This window comes from Uranotaenia lowii, chromosome 3, assembly GCF_029784155.1.
Source record: "Uranotaenia lowii strain MFRU-FL chromosome 3, ASM2978415v1, whole genome shotgun sequence".
Taxonomy (NCBI): domain Eukaryota; kingdom Metazoa; phylum Arthropoda; class Insecta; order Diptera; family Culicidae; genus Uranotaenia; species Uranotaenia lowii.
The window spans coordinates 297,797,006-297,819,829 of NC_073693.1; the positions used below are offsets into that span (position 1 = coordinate 297,797,006).

At 33.5% G+C, this 22,824-nt stretch overlaps 1 protein-coding gene across 1 annotated transcript in view; it reads right to left on the reverse strand.

Annotated features, from left to right (window-relative positions):
- Nucleotides 1–637: 637 nt before the first annotated feature.
- LOC129753628 (carbonic anhydrase 2-like) overlaps nucleotides 638–22,824 on the reverse strand; it is a 28,407-nt gene continuing 6,220 nt past the window's right edge. Inside the window, exons 3-4 of the mRNA XM_055749461.1 lie at nucleotides 17,826–18,375; nucleotides 638–794 (exon numbers count right to left, since the gene is read on the reverse strand). Coding sequence (XP_055605436.1) covers nucleotides 638–794; nucleotides 17,826–18,375 — 707 coding nt within the window. The remainder of the gene's footprint in view (nucleotides 795–17,825; nucleotides 18,376–22,824) is intronic.

Consider the following 22,824-nt stretch of genomic DNA (forward strand, 5'->3'; position numbering starts at 1 on the left):
ATATTGCGGAAAAAGTTAAAAACGGTTATTTTTTCAGCGCTGTGTTAGGAATTTCAGGAAATCAATCAAAAAAGTAAAGTTTGAAAAAAAAAACCAAAAAATATGGAATTGTGAAGTTTTCGGAGATAACAAAAAATAATCTCGAAAAATCTTCCGGTTGAAGAGTGATCTGTGCATTTTTCTTTATTTTGAAGGCAAACTAATCGAAAGGCGCCGGATATTTACCGCGCACTTGTTTAAAGGTTTTTTTCTCTGTTAATTTCTGATTGTCCGCGGAGCGTTTATCATGAAGTATCGCCAGGCTGTTTACCGGCCAGCATCGGAGTAAAAAAAAATTTCTATCTAGACGATGGAAGCTTTGAAGAAAGTTCGATCGAATAACCACTTCTTTTTGGTTTGACCTAATTTTCGTCGCCTGTGTCCGTGTTATCTCCGCCTTCCTTCTTGTCTAGAAAATGTAGGTTCATAATATGATTTAGTGCTAGATCTTGGATGGAAATTTTAAGAAAACTCACCCGGCATCGGAGGCAGCATAAAGCAATATTCCAGTGTACACAGCAAAACGGGCATACATCCGATCGCACTGCGTATCACATTCTGATTATCGGTCAACAAAGACTAAACGGATTCGGAGAGCTTATTCTTCATGATCGCTACCGGTTTGGTTCTCATGGCACAAAGTAATGATTTCCATCAACGTCAGGAAAAACTCGGCAACCGTGGCAAAATTCGTGTAGCTCCAGATGATCTTCGTGAAGTTCCGCTTATTGCGCATCTGTTCCCGCTTGGCTTTCCTGGCAATTGGCAATGAAGAACTTCCCTACCGGATGATCTTGTTCACATCCCGCTTGATGCTGACCTTCCACTGATGCTAATCTCCTTTGACGGGAGGTTTTCAAATTGGCTTATTTCGTTATTTTCAATTGGTTTTCACTGGTGGATGTGGTCAATATTATTGAAAAACTAGACACAAACATTCCGACAGGCTGAATAAAAAATCAAATAGTTACATATGAAATACATAAATCGGATACAAGAAAAATTAGCAGTTCAATTTTTTTAACACTTGATGCTAAATGCTCCTGGGAGGTTCTTGAGGAGGCAGATGAAACACAGAATCTATGTTGACGGTAATTCCAGTTCGGTCAGTGGGGCAAGCTTTTAGGGCAGTCCGACCCGCCCCACGGGGTCCTACCGGTCCATCCGAATACTAAGGAAATCGATGTAATAATTGAGATGTCCAGTTTCTGTAGAACGTTCCACTAGTAAAGTAATCCAGCGCCAGCCATTGCCATTTTCTCCCTAGAACTGAATCCGGACTTTAGTTGAATTATTCTGTAACTCTGTAATTTTAATTCAGTTTATTGTAAGATTAGGATATTATAGAAGAAATTTATGACCAAATCATTACCTTCTGTTTGCTCCACACGGAAACTTCCAAAATGGCGAATAGAAAACGTCAAATAATTCAACCGTTTTCTGGTTAATATTCGAAAACTACCAAAATGGTTCAAATTTCGCAAAGAAAAATTCTTATAATAATCAAAATGATAGTTTTGGAGCAAAACCCAGAAAATGTTTATTCTTTAAACATAAATGGTTTAATAAAAATGAGTGTGTAGTCGATATGACAGTTCCGAATCGTGCTAAAAATAGCATCGGCAAGTAGAATAAGAAGAAATTCAATTTACTATAATTATTTTTTCAAGTTAACTTGGAGATCCATTTATTCGTACTATAATGTAGAAAAACGTTATAAATAATCGAAAAATTGCAAAAGTCATCACCAATAATTCAAAATTTGATTCTAACCAGAAATATGTAAAATTAAAAAAAAAATCAGGCAGGTGAAGCTTAGCTAAATTTATGAAAAAAATCCTAGGTAGTTAACTCAAAATACAATCTTACTTTGAGGAATGTACGATATAATTTTTAAATATTATCAGCAACAATGTTGAGTTCCAAATATGGTGAGGGGGGGGGGGGGAGAGGGGGGTTGCTGAACTTTTCTTAGTTGATGTTCTTTTCAAATGTAAAAATTGTCCACTCCATGGGAGTGTTTGTTAATTATAAACGTTTATTAATCACTAAAAAAAACTTTAGGTTGAATAGAAGTCGGTTCGCCCAATTTATACAGAAAATGTTGAATTAAAATTTGCTGACCAGTTATACATTTGAGCTGCAAAATTAAATGTGAGTCTGCTTACTAATGACACTAATTTGCCGTCATATGATTAAATTTACTCAAGCGAACAGTTATGAATTTTTTATTAGCTTAAACTCCTGGACTTCTAAATTCTTCATATTCTTTTGAATTTTAACGGAATGACAAATGTTTAAATGTGAAATATGGAATTTAATATAGAAGGTCATATGGTTATTATACTGAATCAGGACACATAAGGATTTAGGAATGGATTAATGAAAAAAAAAAATCAGAATCGAATTTTGAAACCCGTCCATATGTATTTTGTAGATTGAACTAAAAAAACGACCTGCGAAAAATTTCATCTCAATCAGACTTGATTGCCTCAAAGCGCTCAAAGTTTCGCTTTTTTTTACCCTCAAAAATCACCAATGTAAAACGGAAATATCAAAATTTTTATTTTGAAGCAAAATGTCTTAAAAAATGCATAAAATTTCAAGATCCGGTGTCATTTCGAAATGATTTTTTTTTTTCAAATATCAACTTAATATCACCTAAGGGAGGACCAGAATGAAATTTGGAAACAAAAAATCGAGATAACATCAGATCTTGACGTTTCACACATTTCTAAGTCATTTTGCATCAAAATTATAATTTCGATTTTTCCAATTTCCGAAATTGCTTTGGTCCCCCCTTGGGTGAATTTAGGTTGATATTTGAAAAAAAAAAATCATTTCGAGATTACATCAGATCTTGAAGTTTTATGCATTTTCAAGTCATCTGGCTTCAGCTTTGCTTAGCTTAGCTTAGTTGACTACTCATATCCACCTTAAATCATTGAACTTGAAGTGCTTAGATATGATCATTCATATGAAACTGGCTAAGCAGAAAAAGTTCTACCTCGCCAATGGTTGCTACTCCGTGATTGATCGAGGCCGTCAGTTATGTGCAAGGCCCAGAAGAATGGTGCTTGGGACTAGCAGTTCATTCACAATGCACAAAACTCATGCTCCCCCTTTGAAAAATGAACAATAACGGCGCCGGCCACGTCCTAGTAGTCAATGAGGAATGAAGGAAGGATTGTTAGTAGGATACTTTCTAGGATGAATCAACAACCTTTGTCCCTAAATATTCCAAAGACTAATTTTGAAAAACTCAGAAAAAAAGGTAAGTCAATATCACCAACCATAGAAACCGCATTTTTAAGTCATCTGGCTTCAAAATAAAAATTTTGATTTTTCAGTTTTCCTTTGGTGATTTTATAGGGTAAAAAACCAAAACTTTGAGCGCTTTGAGACACCTCTAAATCAAAATCTAAATCAAAATCAAAATATTGCGTTCATTTAGAATTTTCAGAGCCAAAAATGTGCTTATGTTTTAATTTTTCATACACACAATAATAAAAAAAAATAAATAGAAATTCTGCTTCAGAAAAGCCACCCAAACATTGAAAAATTATTTCTTTTCTCAATTGCAATTGATTCAGACGCTTAAAAAAATTATATTAACTAACAGAAATGAACCCTTTATTTATTTAAAAATATTATACAAAAAATTTGAAAGTAGCGTATTTATAAAGATAAAAATGATTTTTCCCCTTTTCACATTTGTTGCAATTTTTTCCTTATTTAATTCGTTTCAGTTCAAATAAAATTAAAAATCTAACTTGACAGCTTAAAATTCTAGCGAAAAGAATGAAAATGAAAATCAAGTTCCAATAGCTTCAAACTTCAGAATCTGAGTTGTATAAGCTTTTTTTAGAATAAAACCTATTTTGAAAAATTGAAGATTAGAAACAAGAATTGATAATATTATTACGATATTTTCTAATCACGACTCAAATACTTCAGGAAATAAAACAATATCAGAGTTTGTTGGATTTTTGGATTTATCACCGCGGTTGTTTATACTTTTAAAAATAATCAAAACAAATTACCAGATGTCCATACGTTTCGAGCTACTATGGCATTCGCTCCTCTTCAGTGGACACTAAAATTATATTTTAAAATTGTAAGTTTAAATTAAAATTTAGATTCAATGTGTAATTTTGAAACGTAAAATATTATTTTAGTGTTCACTGGGGAGGCGAATGCCATAGTAGCTCGAAACGACAACTGGTAATTTGTTTTGATTATTTTTGAAACTCACCGAAAAACGTCAATAATTTCGAAGCATAATATCAATATCAGATATCATAATCAGTTTTGAATTCATATCATTTATTTACAAACAATTTTCTCAAATGTTAGATTTCTCTAAACTGTAGTTGCAAACTGAGAATCAATAAATTTTTTTCGTGAGCCAAAATGCCGATATGAAAAAGCTCAGAAAAATATCGTAGATGACGTGAAGATTGATTTGAACATTTTCTGCTCCTAAAATGTGTGTATTATTTAAATATGAAAAATAACAACTATCATAAGAGATTCGTTAAAGGAGTTCATAAAGTGATAATTTTTGAACTATCAGACATCTAAACAAACAACGAAAATTACAAAATTAATAAAAATCCACACTTAGATCAATTTGGGGGTACTGGTTCCAAATATGCAATGTGCTTTTTTTCTACTAGTTTTTGTTTTCGAGATATCTTTTGAATAAACGTAAAAAAACAAGTAAATATATTTGTACACTCTTAGGTAAAAAGAGTAAAGCATTAAGCACATTTAGAAAATAAATATTTTAACTCAGTTTTCAAATCTCCCAAAGACCGCGATTAATTTTGACTCCCAAGAAAAGAATTATAGAAGTTTTTTTTGTTTATTTTTCCCATGTTCTGCTAAATGTAGGAATTTTGAAGAAATTTAAAAGAAGCAAACTCCAAAATTTCCTTCGAAATATGATCTTAAAACAATTAAAAACAAAATTATGGAATTTTTTATTCTTGTTTCATTGAAACTTAAATATCTAAGCAACATTTAAATCCTTAATTGAATGCAGGATAGTAAAAAGATTAATAATCAATTTTTGTTTTTCATGTAGTTTTATTGGTTAATCAGTTATCAATGATTGATTTTTCTCAAAGTTGACTATTTTCAAAATTTATCAACATTATTTAACAAAAACTAGAGGGAATAGTCAAAATCTGATAAATGATTCGAATTCAGGATGTCAAAATTTTCCAAAATCAGTTTTTTGAACATAGGCAACAAAAATGCTGTTCCATTGTGTTATCTTTAAATTTACATTTTCTCGCAGTGAATTTATTAGATTCACAGATTGTTTTATAACAGGATGTTTAAGTTTTATAAAAGGATATCAAAATAAGCAATAAGTTGAAAGTTTCCACTATTCTAACCCAATTTCATATTTATCATGCCCTCCATTTGCTCTCTCAAAGTGATCGTTTTTTTCACCAGACATTCACTTTCTTTTCTATTGACTAATTTTATAAATCAGTTTTTAGTTAACTGACCCTCAAACAACATGTTTTTTTTTAAAAGCCTAATTTCAATAGCCAAGTACATAGAGTACCGTTCATAAAAATAAGACGCAAGCGCTTTTTACTTCAACTTTGAGTTTCCATGACTTTTTACTATAATGATATACAATATCTCAGGATATTTTCCTGGCATTATGCAGGCAAAATTTTACAGGGTGATTTTTGAAAAATTACTCAAACATGAGTAAAGTTACGTGAAGTACAATACTTCAGACTCGAATAAAAAACTACGATTTCTATTGAAATTTTTTCGAATGATATTTGAAAATCATATTTTTATCAAAAACCAAATTAATAGCAAACATTAAAAAAAAATATATTCTGCTTTTTAAACTCGAAACAATCATTCATTAATATTGAATGTGGTCCTTTCGTTCTATTTTTTACAGAAATTAATTGGTTGGATAGTAAGTTGAAAAATGTTGTACTCACAAACCGTCCAAAATTCTATAAAAATCGCATTTCTCAATTCAAGCCTAAAATATTGTAACTCGCGTATCTTTCGAATTAACCGATAGAACTTTTCAAAAGCTTATCCCATGTTAAGTAGATTTATTTTTCAACAATTATTTAGCAAAATCTTGACAATATGTATTATGTTATTTCTGGCATACATATTGATATTTGGTGTAAAGAGAAAAAGTCTGTTTTTAGTAGAGTTTTTATACCGCAGGTCAAAAATAATTTCAATTTTCGTAAGATAATAATTTGATGGTTTATCTAAATTTAAAAGGAAAATTTGAACAAAAAACATCATCAGAGTAAAAAAATTAATATTACATTTCCAATGCATTCTGAACCGTACTGTATACCTTCATCAAAAGCTGCACAGATCAAGTATAAAAATCTGGATATTTAAAAACTTTTTAAAAAAATTAATACTGAACAAAACTTCCATCTTTGAATACTTGAGGCTCTGGAGTCGAAAATTTTGTAGTTGAGAGCAATTGTAGAGAAAGAAACCAACTTTTCTGAATAATTTTTAACAGCCGTTTATGATAATCTACCAGGAGGGATATAAGCTTATTGAATTAAAATCGTAAGTGCCTCCATACATTCAAAACAGGATAACTTTCATTATATAAATTGTACGTTTATTGTACGGTAAATAATTTCATTTGTACTGTTTTGTCTTATCCAGAATATTACTCTTTCTTCAAACCAAAATCCGAAAAAAACTAAAATGGAGTGTAAAATTTCATGTGAAACCTTTAGGATTCCAGCTAAAAGTTAGAAACTTTTACCATCGGAAAGCAATTTCAAGAATAATTTCTTCAATCGAAAGTAATTTGCATCGGTTAAAGAGCTCAAAGAACATTTAACTGAACCAGAATCTTAATGGTTTGCTAAGATTAACATGAAGTTATTTCATCTCGTTTTATATAAAAGTTGAAAAAAGTTTGTATAAAGTGATTCAGATTCATTCAGATAAGTGCTATGGTGGCATAAACTTATTCAAATTTCTTTTCTGGATTATGGGGAAAGAGGAAACTCAATAAAAACCAAGCACATCTTCCCAGATTGTGTGACCCCGAAGCCAGTGCAATCTATTACTAATAAACCCATAAATAAATTGATTGACCTGAACTCCGACTTTGTTTAGCATCTTCTAACAGAGATAGGTAGATAGGAAAAAAAACAAAATAAACAAAGATTCCTTCGAGCGAAAAGAGGGTCCATCCCCGGATTTTTTTTTGTATGCATTTGATATCGGTTGATTCCATCCGCGGCTAATTGTGGTAGGTCCTCCCGATCTCGGTCGTAGTCTCTGTTGTCCGAAAACGGACCTTCTGATGACCCAGTTAGGCTTTGGATGCCCAGATACAGAACGTTGGATGAGCCCCCTATAGCAAAAGAAAAGGATCCGAGATGTTTCGATCTCGTGCTGTTGGATTGGAGGATAAGGTTTGAAAATGAGAGAAAAAAGGAAACAATCGAGAGAGGGCGTTTCCCGTAATAAATCAATCTGGAGCTGGGGCAATAACAGGAATTTGGACCTTTTCCTTCCCTTTTCTGATGTTGGGCGCGAGGCATGATTAAGGGCGGGATCTTCTCCGTTGATAAGGTCTCGAACCCCGAAAGGAATCGGCTCGTAGTCTAGCTGAAGCGTTTCTCAACGTTGAAAGCCGCAGCGCAAAGGTCAATGGCTCGAAGCGCCTAGACGACGACGAGGAGGTGTGCTGGCCCTCCAATCGAAATCGCCAATCTGTACCGGCCGATCGGTTATCAGGCTGTAGTTTTTCATCTTTTTGAATGGTTATTTACCTAATAAGTTTAGCTACGTACGTGTATGCTGGTTAAAGTTTAGCAGCGGCATGGCAGTCAATGTCTTTTTGCTTTTGACCACCAGTGAACCGAAGAAGACACGCCAGGCCGTTCCATTCCAATCCGTTTGAGTGAGGTTAGAGCCTGCCTACGGTTATGAGTGAAATTCTTATTGGATCAATTTGGACCTTGAGATCGTTCTTGGTTCTAGCTGATAGAAAAATCGCTTTGTTAATGTGAACGATTAGCATAGTGATTGTGAGGAGCGTTGAACTTTTGAAGGAGTGCACTTCCTGAGTTAATTTCAGGCACTGGAACTTTAAAGATAAGTAACAAAACTAACAAAAAAATATTTAAACAAATTAAAAGATTTAACAATTTAGAATAATGCTCTCGAAAACTTTTAAAGTACCAAAGAAACTTTTTTCGAGTTTCTATATAAAAATTTATGTTTGTGTGCGGGTCATTACATACCAAGTGCCTACGAAAATGCATCGACCCTTTCCGATTGCTCCCTAAATAAGAGGATTGACTTATTGTTATGTAAATAAGAAAAATCCAAAGTTTTGGATGAAAAAGACCCCCCGCCGCCCTCCGAATGGGAGAATTTTTAGAAATTTTGGCTTTCTTCACAAAAACAACAAGTTCCTTTTGTGGATATCTTAGAAACCGTAGAAGCGAAATTTTGTGTACAATGTTGCCAGACCCAATATTTTTGTATTTTAAAACTCAAAATGCGAACAAATCAAACTGCCCCCACTTTTTTCGATGGGTTAAGCGTTGAGTTTTACATATTTAGGGTCAAATTGGAGGAGGTCGATGCATTTTCATAGTCACTTGGTATGGAATGACTCGTGTCTATCTGACTTTTGCCTAAAGTTTTGGAAACAAATGAACGTGAAATTATTGTCTGACGCTAAACAACCGATGTTAACTTAAAACAATTTCAATCAAAATTGGCTTAAGTTTGGAACATTTTTACTGTGAATATTTTGATACTGTGTAATAATGGAAACGCTTGTTGCTCGGTTATGAACTCTATTTTTTTTAACACTTAAATTATCAAGGTCCAGAAAAAGTCGATCCTAAAAATTCAAACAGCTGTAACTTGCCAACTACTAATCCAAATTTCACAAATTGAGCCTTGTTGAATTACCTAAAGTGTTCAATTTTAGTTTGTAGAGCTTTATTTTCCTCTAAATCAAAGAATTTTGAGATAGCTATCAAAATGTGGTAATAAGTTTTTTTTTAAACTTACCTCGACTTCGTTCATTTTTTTTGAGTCTAGTGTGAAATCTCAACGACCATTTTAAACTATTTTTTGTTTTTTTGCTGAGCCACCAGACGTCTCCAAGGTCACTAGCGAGAAATGTCACAAATGGGGGTCGGGCGCACTGGACTTTGACAGCTGAACAGAGTGAAGGAAAATGTAAACAAATGATGCATGGAAACAACACTTTTAAAAGTGAAATTTTGAAACACCTGCCGAATTTTCACAAAAACTGGTGAAAGGGAAAGTTCGTAAAACTTTTCAAGAATCTTTTTTGCTTTTTTGTTTTTTTAAATGTATTCTCAAGGTGAGTATTATGTGATTGAAGTCAGTGCTTTCAGATGAAATTTAATTATTATCTATGTGTCTTGAAATTGAAAATTCACATTTAAAACATTAGTTTAACCATGGTTCATTCCTGAAATTTATTTGCATAATTTGATTTTTTTTTCTTGCATTGATTTATGTACGAAGCTTTAAATTCTGGTTTTAATCTTAACTTTAATTCGCATTAATGTTCTGGTGTTTCGAAAATATTAACTTATAACTTTTTGTTCAGAATTTAGAGATAATAGAGAATTTAGTTGTAATCTTGTTTTTGCTTTTGTCTGTGAAATTTCAATACATACTGGGTTAATTTTTTATCGGCTTTTTCACTCTACTGGGCAGTGAAATAAATCTCCGAAACGTCGGAAGTAAAAACAATATTCGATTTATCTGCCCAGTATACTGGAAAAGCCAATACAAAATTTACCCACAATCAAAGAATTTTGAATAATTTTTTAATTACTTACCGGAAATAAACCTTTGATTTGAAACTTTGATTTTGAATCGTATCAATAAAATTTATTATTTTTTCGAGTTTTTTGATGGTAAGATTGGTAAGATTTGTAAGAATATGGTTTTAGAAATAAATTTCCTTATTTATTGTGCATTTTTGGTATTGTTATAACTATTTAGAAAAATATCTGTTTCCAAGGTTTGACTAAGGTAGGCTAAGTGTTCCCTTTATTGAAAGCGACCTTAATTGTTCTAAACCATGTGATTAACCCTGATCCGCATTAGAGTGTCATTTTAACACTATTGCAAGTTTAAATGCTTGTAACTTTTTTCAGAAGCTTCAAAAAAGAAAAATTTCTTCGAGGACCCTAAATGAATTTAAAAGTTCTTCAATATTGCATCTTTACTTTATTTAAGGACGAACCCTGGAGGCCTGGACAAAAAAAAACTCCCTTTTCCGACTTATAGTGTCATTTTGACACTCCAAAAGTAAAATCTATTTAATTCGTTTGAATTATTTTGAACTTCAAACAAAACTTATATCAATAGAAAGCTTGTAATGTCAGTAAAATATGTTTAGAACATTATATAAAGCTAAAGCTTAAAGTTTTCTCGTTATTCAGCATGAAAGAAAAAAAAAATCCGAAAAAACATGCCTCAGGAAAAGTGCTGTAGTTCATATATTGATTCAACAAAAAGTTTTATCAAAAATCTAGAGACAACAAAATGTCAGAATTAGAATAAAATTTGTAATGATATTTTTTCAAAAACTATACCACCGCTCAAACAGTTTTTACTAGCAATCTAATAAAAAGTAGGGTTTTCAGACCACTGTTTTTGAACTTTTTGTGACCATTTCATTAAAAAAAATTTGAAAAATATTTCTTGGCTTCATGATGTAGACATTAACTTCAGCTTTCATATGCATAAAGCAAATATTTTTTGGACGTGTAATATATGAACTACAGCACTTTTCCTGAGGCATGTTTTTCGGATTTTTTTCTTTCATGCTGAATAACGAGAAAACTTTAAGCTTTAGCTATATATAATGTTCTAAACATATTTTACTGACATTACAAGGTTTCTAGTGATAAAAGTTTCATTGTAATCTGTTAGATATAAAAAGAGTTCGGACGATTTATCTTGGAGTGTCAAATTGTTACTCCCAGTGCTGATTAGGGTAATGAAATCTAATTCGGATGAGGGTTAAGACTATACGTGACATTATTTACCACTTATCACTACAACAAACGAACGATGACGAAATTAAATAAGATAAACTAGGATAAATAAAGTTAAAACAAGGGAAATAAGATAAAACAAGACTCAAATAGTAAATCGAAAAAAAAACATGACATAATAAGATGAATCAGGTCAAAAAAAGGTTATACGGTATAAAAAAAAGACAAAATAAAGACAAACACCACAAAATTTGCAAAAACAAAATTAAAAATCCTTTAAAAAATTTAAAAAGATTAAACCAAGGTTTTTACTATTAGTTAGCGAAGCAGGAAGGATTGGGTTGATGATTAATACGTCCAAGACGAAGTACATGCTGGCCTGCGGATCTGAGACCGACCGAAACCGCTTGTCCAGCAATAACAAGGTCACAGTCGACTGCGACGAGCTGTAGATAGTCGAAGACTTTGTCTATCTCGGCTCACTGGTGACCGCAGACAATGACACCAGCCGTGAGATCCGGAGGCGAATTATCAACGGAAGTCGTGCCTACTATGAACTCCACAAGCAACTGCGGTCGAGAAGACTTAGCCCTCGCACGAAGTGTAACCTGTATATGACGCTCATTAGACCGGTTGTTCTCTACGGGCACGAGACATGGATATTGCTCGAGGAGGACCTGCGTACACTCGGAGTATTCGAGCGACGAGTGTTAAGAACCATCTTTGGCGGCGTACAGGAGAACGGAGTGTGGAGGCGAAGGATGAACCACGAGCTCGCGCGACTCTACGGCGAACCCAGTATCCAGAAGGTGGTGAAGGCTGGCCGGATACGCTGGGCGGGACATGTTGCGAGAATGCCGGATGACTGTCCTGCAAAACAGGTGTTCGCCACGAATCCGGTAGGAACAAGACGAGCGGGGGCGCAACGAGCGAGGTGGTTAGACCAAGTGGAGCGTGATCTGGCGAACGTGGGGTGCCCGAGAAACTGGAGAACGGTTGCCATGGACCGAGTGAATTTTAGGAATTATGTCCGTCAAGTTATGTCGTAAGACGGAATACTATGTAAATAAATAATAACGATTTTGAAACATTCCGCTGCTCATTCCGGATGACGATTAAACGCTGATTTTTGCTGGGTGTTGTTGTTTACAGTTCAACTTGAAACTCTGTGTATCGTGAGCTTCAATTCTTATAATTTTCGTGGTAATGAAAAGCATTTTCCCGAAAAACCGCAAAAATATCGTGCAGAAATGTTGTATTATCTCTACCATTTTGCTGACTGAGTTGGCGAAAATGAAAGAAGTAAGTATTAAAGCGGTCTGAAATTCGATTAGGAAGTATGGAGAGAAAAACAGCTCTGTAGAAAAAAAAAATCTGGGCGGAAACCGGGTTCATAATCACTCAGTAGGGTACTTCTGTCCATAATGCCCATGCGGGGTAAATCGCCAGCGACTATATTTTGATAAATTTTGGAGATTTGCGAAGTTTTAGTGGATTCTTTTTACAGAAATGTGTTCTTAAAACCAATACCTTGTAATTTTAATAAAAATGATTACCAGATATTCATCAAAACACGAATAACAATCAAATTAAATTTTGTGGCGGCTATCCATCACTTAAATTGTTAAAAATTATCAAATTAAATAGGTATTTACATGATTGCTTAAAACATCAAAACCATTGATTTTATTGATTGTTTAAATTATATATTTGAATTATCAATTGATGGAAAACTGCGGTATATTAAATTTTAAACATCCGATCAAAATGCCCCCATGAATTTATGGACAAATCGCCCTCCTCTCGAGGTGCTGTTTGGTAAGATGTAAACAAAACCACTTGTTTTATTCCAAATTTTGGAGTGCAGTTCCCATGATGTTACTGAACGGGGCTGCTAAACGAGCAGCACTGAACGCACTCAAGTTGATGACAGTTTTTGAACAGGGAAAAAGAGCGAGAGAAAAGAAAGCGGTTTATTCGGCGGGAAAGTCGTAGGACGAAAATAAACAATAACAACACAACAATAAATTCGCGTTAGATGCGAAGTTGAGCAGATGAATCTACTTAGGCTAAAAGTGCGAACTGTATGCAATAGTGCGGAAATTAAGTGAGGTCGCTTGAGCAAAGGTAGGAGTATTATTATAATATTCTAAGTGCGGTTTGAGTAATTTGGAACCTCTTAATTTAGGGCAATTACGGATACGCGCTGGTTCAGAAGACACCTAATTAGGTACAACCTGTTGAGTAGAAGTGAGAATTTCATTGAGAAATGTTTAAAGAAAAATTTAATTTAACATAACTAATGTTAAAGGTGGCTAGCGGAAGGCAGCTAAGAGAAGTTACTAAACGTGAGATAAAGAAACATCGAATTTTAGTCCTTTTCATCAAAGTTATGTTTCTATCGTAGATTTTTAAAACGCACCGAACTTTGAACGAATAAAGGAGTGTTACAAATTCGGAAACAACCTTTTCCTTTGCTACGCGCCACGCAAGTAACAATAATAATACATGAAAAAAGACCGATTATCGAAATGATATATCGATTTTCTTCTTTGCTTAGTCCTAAATTATCATTAGGATGCATAATAATTATAACTTTGTCTGTGTTATAGCTTTCGATCTGATTTGAGTTAAAAACGTGCACTGAAAATCGAATCGGTTCACTAAATTTGTCGCCAAAAGCAGGTGAAAAATTTGGTTGAAACTGACACAGTTCAAAATAAAGTCAAGAATTTCAAAAAATTTCATTTTTTCATTGAGGAATATTAACAAGCCACTTGTTTTTTTATGTGTAGACTAGCTGACCCGGTGTGCTTTGCTGCACCTTTTAAAAATCAATAAATTGTGTGAACATAGTTCCATTATAAATAAATTTTTGATATCTTAGCAATGAGAGCTTTCACATCACATGTTTTTCAATGATTGTTTTGAAATATGTTATTAAGTACTCGATTTCATGTGCTTTTTTCCCCAGCAATGTGAGGAGGGTTCAGAACTGCCATAACAACATTTTTCGTAATCAAATAACATCACATTTCACATATGGCTCTATTTGCTTGATAAGTTTTCAAGCTTTACATACATTCCTTTTTCCCGTTTCTCCTCTGAAAAAGGGAGGGGTCATGAATCTTAAAAAAAAACCTCTCATGTAAAATATGAATGCTATTGCCTGAAAAGTTTTTAAAACTATACGATAAAAGCTCCCCCATTCCAGGCTCTGTATTGTATGGAATTTTTCTTTTAAAAAAAATAGAAACATTTTTTGTACTCGAATACCTTTTCTTTCAAATTTGGTTCCATTTGTTGGATAAGTTCTCAAGTAATGTAAAAAATTGTGTGGAGCTTTTTTCCTATCTCTTAACCTCCACTGGAAGATAAAAAGGGTTTTTTAATAACCATAGAATCATTTCTCGTATTCTTATACTTTCCCCTGCAAAATTTGGTTAAATTTATTTGATGAGCTCTGGAATTTGTCAAAACAAACGTACGGCACCTCTCTTCTCTTTCCATCTCGTGAGGGGAACCAAATCATCAAAAATTCATCATCTTGAATTTAAATAATCTACCCAATTTGTTACCATTTGCTAGATTAGCAATCGAGTTATTAAAAAAAATTTATGACATCTCCCCTTTCCCCTCCCTATCGAATCAGTGAAAGGAGGCAGAAGCTTTAAACAATCATAGAAAAAAAATTCTGCTCAAATACCCTTTGTTATTAAATTTGAATAATATTGTGTGAAATCCTCCCTCCTCTTTCCTCTTTTTCCGTTGGAGAGAGTGAGGGGCCTCACAACATAAAAATAACATTTCTCGTACTTGAATATACTTCCCTTTAAAATTTTGGTTTTTTTTTTCGTTCGATTAGTTCTCGAGTAATGCATAAAACTGTAAACTGTACCCTTTTTCCACATCCCAGTGAAAGGACAGATGGGCCTCATACATAGTAGAAACTTGACTCGAAACCTTATACCTTGCGATATATTTCGATGTAATTCATCCTTTTACGAAAAACATTTTTTACATTCATCATTTTTTAGGCAGCTTGAATAGATTTGGCCCTAAGTTTTTTTTCTTTAAAAGATGAAACTGTTTTTTATCTTTCCTATCGCCAATCTAATAAAAATCTCTGTTGGAGGTTATCCCACTTTTCAAGATGGATAATCTTCTTGTACGTTAGTTTGTTTTAATTTTATTTATTCAGAAATTTCTTATAAGACTTCCGAACTTTTTTGAACCATGATAAAAATTTACTTTGGATGTTATCAATTGTATGTGTGTATTTTTTCGCATTTTAAATTTACATTGTTTTTTTATAAGTTTACCTTAAATGTTGAAAGCTCACTAATAGTTTATTGAAATTATCGAAAAAAGATCATCTCTGAACCGAAGTCACCAATTCAATTTTTCTATTCTTGGGCACAAACATTCCGCTAATTATTTTAAAAAGTAACCAAAGTTATATTCTAAGATATCATTTGTTTGAATTCGCAGGACTAAATAGTTTAACAATAAATTTTCTCAAAATTGGATGGTTGAGTCGACTACATTGGTCATCAATGAAATCTCAAAAGTTAGAAATTGACCAATGAAAACATAAGATTCAATAATCAAATCAATCAAATCAGATTTTCAGCACTCAGTCCAAATAGTTATTCAGCAGAAGAAGTCAATTCATTGTTCACTGCTCAGTTCACTGTTTGTTTTTGTAGACCCTCAAATCCCCCCAGCAGCGGTAAAAAGCACTTTGAATGCCACTACAATTTTAGTCAATATGTTTCTAAGTCAATAGATAATCTTGTAAATTAATAATAACTTCATTCCTGCTTTGTTAAGAAATAGAAATTATTCCAACAGAGCTGATATTTAAACACGAGAGCGAATATATTACTCGCTTTAATTGTGTATCGAATTTGTTTATCAGTATATTTAGCAGGTTCTTCTTATTTTGAACTCAGCTGTTGAAACATTTTCTATTTCTCAACAAAGAACAATTGGAATTTTTATCAATATACAACATTTTTTGTTATAAAATTTGATTCTGCGAGAGAATAAAACAAGAAAACATTGATAACAACGTTTCCATACAAACATTCGTCCAAAAAAGAATGAAATCGTCTGCTGGGCGATGATGAACCTTATTTTCTACCTGGCACCATTTTAGATCGCTCTTGACGAATTGGCCTGGTACAAGATCAAACATTTTTACATCTTTGGACCAAATTTTAAGATTTTTCAATGAAAATTTTTAAAGATACAGCAAATTTAGTTAAGCAATTCCAAATTTCCCTTTTTTACAGGAATAGCTGAATCTTTGTTCCCAGATTTTCAAATTTTGTAGAGCGTTAGCTAGACAGTTGAACTAGATTGTGTGAAAATTTCATGGAAAAAATTAAACCGAGAGAGAAATGGCAGCTTTTCAAAGCTGGAAGAGAGTGCGCAGCTTCACGCGATTTCATTCTTTTTTGAACGCATCTGTATATCATCTTGAGTAATAAGCTGCAGTGGTTCTTGTTTTTTTTACGGGACCAATCCGAAAGGTAAAACAGAATGGAACATCGAAAATGAACCCAAATATCGATCATCGAATCAACTATATTTCGTAAGGTATTTAAAATTTTCAAATATTAACATTATTCTCTTGGTTGGTTTCGATTTTGACATTTTTTTTAAAATTTTGTTTCAGGTTTAAATTTTGTTTTATGGTAGAAGCAGCCATACTAATGATTGACTAAACTAATATATTTTTCTCCGCGTATGTGTGTTAGAAAATGTTTCTGATAAAATCGTCTTCACTTATATTTATTACCTTTTCATTTATTCCAACCTTCAATTAGTATATAATTTTTAAAATCTCGAAATGTCCAACGAAACATAATTTTCATCGATTTTTGTTCGAAATCTAATTGATTTTAATTGCCATCTAAAGACTTAAATAATTCAACACTTTATTCTCCGAGCAATTTTTGTGTACAAAAATTATGCTCAAGATCCTTCCACTACAAATCAACAGAGCATTAATGCTCATAATCTGTCGCAATAATGGTATAGTTGTCTGCTAGCAGTAAAATATAAGTTTAGCAATTAAACCAATCCTCAAACCATTTGGCGCTGATTGATTTGCTCAAACTCGATTATTTTTTGTCTGTCTGTCTCTCTTTCGTTTGTTGTAGGTATTCTGTTCAAGTTCAAACAGTTTCGGAAACCAATAGTAGCAACAAAAACAAAAAAAAATGACAACAGAAGCACCGTTGCATATCCACTTTAGGATCTTCGACGAATGCAATAACCCATTCGGTTCCGCTACCGATTCTTGTTGGTCAACTCTCATTCAAATTAGCAAACATGCTTAAGAGACCACTTCTTGAGTTATCACCTGCAAGTGCTCAACCAAACAAAACTGACTGAATGGCTGACTAAGCTGACTTAAATCAATGAGTGGCGATCGATGGTTTACTGACTGAATGACTGAGCGTCTGGTGACTGTTGTTGGTGGGATGATGCAACTTTTCTTGGGTAGGTTCCACAAATTTCGTGCCATTTGTGGTGCACGGCAGCGGGCGTTTGCTAAATGCGAATAAATTGGTGTGAAATCGAACTTGATCGCTCGGAACGGCCCTTCAGACAATGCCAAAACCCGCGCATTTGCCAATCTCTGTCGATCTTCTATTAGCGGTTAATTTTCCGAGCAGCTTAGATTGAACAAAAATAAATTAACTTTTATTGAAACATCATTTTTCGTACAGGTAAACTATCCGATCGTTAACATCCTGCAGCGGTCGATAGTTGCTCCGTAGATATCCGGTCTTGGATCTCAGCGACTGGAAGAGATTCATCTGGACCGGGGTCATAATCAGTGGGTCCCGTTGGATAATCCAAGTGACAGTTTCGTAGCAAGGCGGCGTTGTCAAGCTTCCGGAATAGGCAAAGTACGGTTTGAACTGACCGATCATCGCCTTCAGGTTCATGAGGTAAGGATTCTGGAACTGATAGGTCGCTCCCCAGCGGGTGATACTTTTCAAGGAATCCACCCAGCGCATCGTTCTGGCATTTCGATTTGGTTCGAAGAAGAATCCGACCGCGGCCAGCCCATTCGGTTGGTATTGTGCTTCTTCAAAGGAAGTGTACCATCGGTTGTAGAAGACGATGTGCATCTCGATCGGGTATCGCTTCTCATCATCCACATGTTCCGAGCCCCAGTGGAAGTGCAGTCCGGCGAAGGCAAAGGAACCGTTCAGGGGACCACCTCGAAGAAGGAGCTGTCGATTTGCCGGGTAGGTCATAAAGAAGGCCACTAGAAAAAGAAGGATTAAAGCAAGTAGAATTTTGGTTTGCACTTAATTTGGACCATTTTGTAAATTTCAAAAGAGTTGGTTTTAACAAACAGTCTGTAGCAAGAGTGAGCAACGTTTTAAGCCAACGGGCCAAGTTGAATTTAAATTTTCTTAGGTCAGCCGCACTCAAAATCATAATTTCTAAAGTTTCATGGATGACTATAGGGAAGTATTAAATTAAACATTGTTCTTTCATACCAATTTTTTTAAAAATAAAAACTGAAAAGAAAAACGTTTTTGCAAACATTTGTTCTTCCAAAAAAGACATCATTCGATTCGCTTTGCTATAAAACAAACCATAAAAATTTTGAGACCTTGGTATTGTTCAAAACAAAATTTACCCTTAGCTGAAAAAATCTATTTTTCAAAACCGACTGTACATTAGACTGAGTCGATATGGGGTCATTTTTGAATTTCTCGAACCCTGGGGTCTGAAAAAATTCGTTTTAGTTCAAAACTCATCCATGATTTTATGCAGAATTTTTAAGTAACGTTTACATAGTAAATTCGAACTTTAAAAATCAACCTAACTTTTGGTTGTAAATGAGGGCATGCCTTTCGGCGTGGATAAATAATAAATTCAATTGACATCACTGTTGGATGCCTAGCGAGGTATTGCATGACTATTTTCCATGCAATACTTCGCGAGGCACAAGCAGTGATGGCAATTGAATTTATTATTTACCCACGCAAAAAGGTATACCCCTGTTCAACAGATAATAAATTTTGTGCCTTATAAAAGACAAAGTTACGGTCTACAACAAAGTTTTTCAGCGGAAAATTTCATTTAGAGAATTTTCAAATTGGCACAAAAACCATGAGCAGGCTCGGTTCCACAGGAGAAACAAATATGATGTGTATTTTTTAGTACAAAATATTAAATTTTTCCATACAAATTTAAAAGTTCAAATTCACTGATGAAAACGTTACTTAAAAATTCTGCAAAAAACCATGGATGAGTTTTTAACCAAAACGAAGCTAATAAGGCCCCAGGGTTTTAGAAATTCAAAAAGACCTCAAATCGACTCAGTCTACTGTACCAAAAATACAAATTTTTCGGGAATCACTCTTTTTTAAGCGTCAGACGTTGAATTCTTATCAAAATTCATTGACTTATTTTTTTCTACACGTATTTTTAAGAGTCTTTCTCATCATTTAATTTTTTCCGTCTAATTTTATTTTGTTACAAATAGTAGAAAATCTTATTTTTTTTATTTTCAATTCCGTATAAATAAGCCGATAAGCAACGTTCGAAAAAAAAAAAAAAAAACACCATAAATAATACACAAATTTACCGATTGTGATGCAAATTCCTCGTCATTTTACCTCAGAAAAACCGCCATCAGTAAGCGGCAGTTTACATAACGATAAGTTACTTTAATACCTTTGAAAGGGAATTCCATTGTACCGGAAGCTTTTCTATCGTACTTTTGCCTATCTGGGTAGCCATCCCTTTTAATTTTATTAAAATCGAAAATCTTCAAAGTTGGAACCATTATCCTAGATAACTTCTTTTTTCTTCAACCAGATGGATCTTTTAATCATCTTTTCCATTTGAAAGACCTATGCTATACCACAGCGATAACTAATAGCACTGATCACACTGACAGGACACTTAATACAAAAAGTCGATCATTTTCTGGCTAATTTTTTCGTCAAATTTAGCAGGTTTGCAATACCGACGGTAGGTGGCGAACCTACAATTTTTCCGATACAAATGCTCTGTAGGAAAAATGAACCTGTTTATCCCGATTTAATCGTCTGATTTGCCTATTTTTTTCGAAAATTGGGTGGCATTTTCTAACTGGGATAGCATTTCTTCAAATCGATCGATGCGCACTCTGGAATCGATATTGCGTACTATTGAAAAATTTATCCATCATACGAAATTGAGTGTCCAGTCAGTATGGTCAGTGCTAATAGCATGAAAAATATATTTTTATTTATAAAGACAAATCTTCGTCTCCTCAGCGTTGTACGTTGAATTGTTATGGAATGACTTAAATTCTTTTTGCTGTGCGTATTTTCGAGGAATCTTTCCCATTATTTAACTTTGCCCTCGAAGCCCGGTTTTTTTTTACAAACAGTGAAAAAACTGTTTTTTAATTCGAAGTTATTGACAAGAACTCAGAATTCAGTTCATGGTTTGGATGCTGATTCATGTTGATAAGAAACCTAAATATTAAAAATAAAAATAGTGCTTTTGTTAATGGTTTTTTGCCAATGTTTGAGCAATGGAGTATGATCATCGAATTTTAAAGTGGTAGTTGAAAAAAAAGGAAAAAAAAGTTAAATAATCTGAATAAAAAAAATACTCCAATATAAAGTTTGGCTTATTAATAATTTTACACTTTTGTCTGTAACCTTCCTCTACGCTTACAAAACAAAGGACAATTAGCCGGTTTGGGTCATAAAGAACCGGATTACTATTTTTTGCCGTACCTTGAAAACTACAGAACCTTATTTTTATAAATTATACCATTTTGAAATCGTCTATATGTTCACTATCAATTTATGAAAACTATTATAATTTCGTTGGTGTCTAAAACTTGAGCCGAAGACAAAATGGCCAAAAAAAAAGATGGCGTTTTTGAACAAAGATCGTGACAGTCGGGTTTGAAATAATGAAACTTCGCTATGTCAGCAAAACTTTGGCTGATTTAAAGATTCATTTAAAGTATAAACAATCCGATGTCACAGGTCATGAATAGAAATATAAGAAACCACCATTGTTTTTTTTTAAATGAATAAGGTTTGTTCCGGCCTCAATTTCTTCTTTTAAAGTGAAGTATTTGGTTTCTTATAAGGCCGGAACAAATTTCAAATCCTTCTTTTGTCACTCGGAGTTGGAACATCTCGAGGGGGGGGACAATAAAAAATAATGTGAAAAACAAATAAATTGGAATAAATTTCACGAAAGCTTGTATGCAACAAGGTTGCATACAATATCATTGCACAAAACCTAAAAAACAAGCAATTTTTTATCGAAAAACTCCATAAAATCAAGAATACAAAAGGTAAAATAACTTCCATCTTCCACAATTTGTTTTTTTCGTCTTGTAATCTTTTGGATTCTTGAATTTTTTTTCGAAATTTAGATTAAATACTTCAAATTTTATTTATTTCCCCTTTCGGGTTTTTTGAAATTTCGAAGGGGGGGGGGGGGGGGTGACAAAAGAAGAAATTGATATTTGTTCCAGCTAATATGATTTAAAATTAAAATTAACCTATCAGAATAGTTAAGCCCGTGGTAATAAAAAACGTGAAGTAAAAGTCGTTATACCTCAGATTTGGCCCTCAATACATATGTTGAAATGATTTTGTACTAGAATTGGTCACCCTATCAGTTCTCTTCATTATTAATTCATCATTATCGGTCGCAAATGAATGTAGTTGAACAGAACGGCATTTTTTTTTATCAAAATTCATTGATTCATTGATTCATCATAGTAGATATCTGATACATAGAACATACATTGCAGATACTACTACGGCCGGGCCAACCATGTGATGTAAAACGCAAAAGATACAGGAACAAGAGGGAGGAATGAAGCGTGGAGTTTCTTGCCAAACGCTTCATATGATTCTATAGAATTCGGGTTTGAAGGGATAATGTTCAATTTGCAAAGTTGAAAACTAAAAAAAACAAAAATTGCTTAGTCTTATTCGAAATATTCACAGTTTGACGCTGTGAATATTTCGCAGGTAATCCAATCTTTGCCACCATTCACCTTTTACAGTTCTTCTCAGTTAAAGTTTCACAATTTCCACTAAACCTCAACAAAAGCTCTCGATTCTTCGAACTATGATTTCAATTTTTTTTATTTATCTTCATAATAATGTAGATCATTTTCGGGAACGACTGTCAAACACATCTTCGAACAATCGATGCTTACTTAGATCCCTCTGGTTTGTATCTTTTCCTTTCATAAAGATTCTGAGAGAGAGTTTTTAAGATCTTTATTGAGTATACATGAAATAACCGTTGGAAAATCGTATATCAGACCCCCAAGATTTTAACATGCAAAGTTTAAAAGTTCCGACGAATATTACTAAGTGAAGTATATTTTACATAGCAAGTTATGCTCCTTGAGTAAACAAATTAAACGAATACCATCAGCTAACGAGCACAGAGAAACGAGAAACCCGGAATAAGACAATCAATAAGTGTTAACAGAGAGTTATCATTATTGAGTTCTAAGAAGCGTTCTGGACAGATATTAGCTCAGTTCATTTTGTTGTATATAATTTAAAAAATGATGAAAAAAAACTATTATGTTAAAACTCGTTTAGTAACATTCAAAAATTAAAATTCAAAAATATGAGAAAAGGGAGGGGGAGCTATTTATTAGCGTCACGTTATTTTTATAGAGGCGGTACGTCACAGCGTTACTATTTGTGACATACAG